This window comes from Garra rufa, chromosome 25 (assembly GCF_049309525.1).
Source record: "Garra rufa chromosome 25, GarRuf1.0, whole genome shotgun sequence".
NCBI lineage: Eukaryota > Metazoa > Chordata > Actinopteri > Cypriniformes > Cyprinidae > Garra > Garra rufa.
The window spans coordinates 19,471,653-19,476,018 of NC_133385.1; the positions used below are offsets into that span (position 1 = coordinate 19,471,653).

The following is a 4,366-nucleotide window of genomic DNA, read 5'->3' on the forward strand; positions in this document are numbered from 1 at the left end:
TTCTGCAAAAGAAAATCAGTGTAAATTGTCTGTAAATGCAGCATTGAATGGGACAAGACAGTATTCAAATGCAGTAAAAATGGCTTCATGAACAATTTACACCGAATTTGCATGCATTTCATGAATGAGACAAAAGGTTCTGACGAAATCTCATCTGTATGTCCTGTTTGATATGAGTAGGAATAGGATAGGAATGCAAAATATTCATAAAGTCCCCAACACAACTATTTGAAGAGTTTTGGCATTCAAACAAATAGAAAATTGATCTAGCCTCCACATAAAAAAAACTATTACTGCAAAGAAGCTTATAGACATGCTTCATTTCATTTAAAATCTAGTGTTGCCTTTTTCATGCAAACAGGCCTTCTGCATAATGTTGTTTGTATGGAGTGCTGTAACTTATACCTTCATTGCTCTTTTGACCCCAATACAAGTCAGTTCAAATACCTGCTTGCTTAACAAATCACATGTTAAGCCAAGATAAAATATAGGAGGCCTACAGTACATGTGGATGGAAATGCCTATTCTTCCCTGTGGGTGTGAGGGCAGGAATATGAGCAGAAGTGCCTGTCTCCTGCAATTACTGTGCTAGACACAGCTGTCAACTTACATACCTGTTAATTATTCTCTGTGCAACATGTCGGAAAAACACCTCTAAAGGGCTTGGATGGAGTCCAAGTGTAAGTTATGCATATCAGCTTATCCCTGCTCGAAATTCATGATGCATTCTATCAGTTCACGAATGCATCTGGAAGTTTCTCTAAGGTTCGATGCCATTTTTACAGTGGATAGCACAGCTTTTAGCTAGCCTGAGGCTACCTTCCGAGTTCAAACGCAGCGTTAATGCCTGTCTTCACAACTTTTGAGATGGTCTTTTAAAGTATTGTTATCTCCCACAATGACATTTTAAGTTTTAGATCGATGCGTTCTGAAAAGTCATTGCCTGCTAAAGTGAAAACTACAATCAGCTTTAATAATCAAGTGTGAAATCGCCTTTCGCTTGCAGTGACTTGCGAGGGATTGCATTAAACATGGTATTCTGGGTTTTCAGAGCTCTCAAGAGACAAATTAGATAGATCCATCTAAAAACTACTGCCCATGAACTTAAAGCATGTTCTATTTCTATTGATCTAAGGGCTGAACCAATCCTTCACAGAATCAAAGAGGACAGAACCCGGGTCATCTCGCCGTCGTTCGACAACATCAAATACGACACGTTTGAGATAGAAGAGTATCCGCTCTCAGCTCAAGGGTTCGACTGGGAACTTTGGTGCCGCTATCTAAACCCTCCCAAATCCTGGTGGACGCAGAAGAATCAAACTGCACCAATCAGGTAATCACGCAAGATATGACTATTATTCCCTGTTTAGTTTTCCTTCCATATACAATTGAAGTCAAAAGTTTACATACACCTTGCAGAATCTGCAAAATAGTAATTATTATACCAAAATAAGAGGGATCATACAAAACGCATGTTATTTTTTATTTAGTACTGACCTGAATAAGATATTTCAAGTAAAAGATGTTTACATATAGTCCACAAGAGAAAATAATAGTTGAATTTATAAAAATGACCCCGTTCAAAAGTTTACATACACTTGATTCTTAACACTGTGTTTGTTACCTGAATGATTTCCTCCTTTGTTAAAGGAAATTAAACTGCTCGCTGTTCTTCAGAAAAATCCTTCAGGTCCCACAAATTCTTTGGTTTTTCAGCATTTTTGTGTATTTGAACCCTTTCCAACAATGACTGTATGATTTTAAGATTCATGTTTTTTTTTCTCTCACAACTGAGGGACTCATATGCAACTATTACAGAAGGTTCAAACACTCACTGATGCTTCAGAAGGAAACACAATGCATTAAGAGCCAGGCGTGTAAACTTTTTGAATTTAAAGATCAGGGTAAATTTAACTTATTTGTCTTATTTAGGCAAAATAAGAAAAATGTACACATTTTCAGTCTGTTCAAAAGTTTTATGATTTTGAGATCCATCTTTTCACACTGAGGATGACTGAGGGACTCATATGCAACTGTTACAGAAGATTCAAATGCTCTCTGATGCTTCAGAAGGAAAACTATACATTAAGAACCGGGAGTGAAAACTTTTGAACAGTCTAAAGATGTGTACATTTTTCTTATTTGATGAAAATTTGACTTCTTTAAAAAAACATTAAAAATCTTTTGACTGGTAGTGTATGTCAAAAGTTCAATGAAATATTGATTTCCCAGTTCATGACCCCAATTCCGAATTATTATGTAAGGAATAACTGATTACGGACAAGTCAATTATTCCGCTTATACTACGGTTACCACACCTCAAGACATCGATCAGATGATATATGTGTATATTGATATATTTCAATATACACGCTGTTGTTACCTCGCTTGTGAGAAATGTCTGTTAGCTTTAAAGTTGTTAATCGTCAGAGCAGCGCTAACAACATTAGCGCGTATGCTAACATGTGTACAAACTGTAATAGAGTGCTTTCCGTACATAATAAAACGTAATATTGTGGCAAAAACATGGAAATAATCTGTCGTTTTTATCCTGTTGTTTACTGTATTTATTTGTTTGGTCATTGTCGTTGTGGGTTTTGGTTATTTTGCTGTTTTAGGCTAGCCTGGAAAAAATCCAGACCCTAATCTATTAAGATTAAGGGTCTGGCATCAAGCAATGAAAAGGACCTAACTCGAGGTGGGGCACCAAGCATGCATTTGAAAATCTCGCTGCACGCAATTGGATAACGCCACGACCAATCACAACAATACAGCCCCATACGCTTAGCTACCAGCGGAGCTAACTGATAGATTTAACTCTTGCCGTATCCAGTCGGCAAAACAGCAAAATCGTCCTTCTTGCAAAGGAACGATTCAAGCGCGGTTTTCTGTTCCTCTTTTATATGAAAAGCCAAGTCTAAGTCGTTCATTGTAGCGGCCAAAGCCGTTTCAAACAACTGGTGTTCATCTGTAGCCATCTTTCAATGTTTACTAAATGATTCCGGACGTCGCAGCGCTGTCGTCATCAGCTTAGCTCGCCTCTGGCCCGCCTATATTGATTGGTTCCCAGAACTGCTTACGTAATGCAGTAACGTGCATCATTGCTCGATGCCAGAGTGTCTTGCAAAGACAATTCAAATTGTGCTCTCGCGAGACCTCTGGATTTCCAGGGTAGTTTTAGGCTGTAAGGACCTTGTAACTGAAATCGTGTGGCGAAGTGATATAGACATGTAATGCGGTCAAGTGCTTCCTGGAACTTTGTGTGCCGTGCATTTCTCTGAAAATAATGCACACCATTGTAACGTTCGTCAGCCAATCAGATTCAAGCATTCAATGGCCCCATAATATAAAATATTATAATATATCGTAAAATACATTCCGTAAGTCATTTGTCTTCACTGTTGTCATCTGTATCTCCTCTCTCAACAGGAGTCCTGCTCTGATCGGCTGCTTTGTAGTGGATCGGGAGTATTTTGAAGAGATTGGTCTGCTGGATGAAGGGATGGAAGTTTATGGAGGGGAAAACGTGGAGCTGGGGATCAGGGTAAGAGATATTCATACTGCCGATGAGTGTTTTGAAAGTGCAGCAGGAGACAGGATGTCTGGAGTTTGAGTAGTCGAATAGACGCATGTCAATGAATAATGCTGTTTCATTTGGTGAAAAGATGCTTTATTCAGGTTGTTCTTTGAGGGCAGACGGATATGTGGCAGTTTGCCGCCTCTGGTTACAGATAGACCTGAGTGTATGTGGGTGTGTGTGTGTGTGTGTATCATCGCACACAATTAAAGTAGAGCTCTCTGCGGCTCGCTAATGATAACCTGCCAGACATACTTCTCGCTCCAAACTGGCAGGGTCCTAACCTCTCACTATTACACATGTACGGAGCCCCATCGAGACCTCTGCCGACTCCCATCAGACCCAGCAGCCCTGTAATTAGCCTCCGCAGCCAGAATGCAAGCCCAGGCGGACACACGGCCACTTGCTCTCACTGTGATTTGGCCTAGCAAAGTTGCAATCACTCCAAGCAGGGTGCACCTTGACAATACAGAGCAGAATAAACCCCCCATTAAACGCACAGATGTTTTTTTTTCTGGGTTTCATCACTAAGGGCCGCAATGAGGAGAGAGGAAATGAAAATGTCTCAGGAAGTGGCAGGCACCATGTGTGCGGTGGGATTTGGTACTGCGTGGAGATAATGGCCCTCAACATCTGTTCATACAGCTGTGTCTCTACAGCCTAATTCCACACTCTCATCATCTGAGCTCTTTTGTGCCCCCGAATCTCTAAATGCAACATCGCACAAATGTTTCAATTCCGCAGATGTTGCCAAAAAAATGGAGACAGCAAAGCGGAAAGTTTTTCGGT

General features: G+C 40.2%; 1 protein-coding gene across 1 annotated transcript in view; it reads left to right on the forward strand.

Annotated features, from left to right (window-relative positions):
* galnt18a (UDP-N-acetyl-alpha-D-galactosamine:polypeptide N-acetylgalactosaminyltransferase 18a) overlaps window positions 1-4,366 on the forward strand; it is a 97,256-nt gene that overhangs the window by 67,446 nt on the left and 25,444 nt on the right. Inside the window, exons 5-6 of the mRNA XM_073831623.1 lie at window positions 1,136-1,333; window positions 3,430-3,544. Coding sequence (XP_073687724.1) covers window positions 1,136-1,333; window positions 3,430-3,544 — 313 coding nt within the window. The remainder of the gene's footprint in view (window positions 1-1,135; window positions 1,334-3,429; window positions 3,545-4,366) is intronic.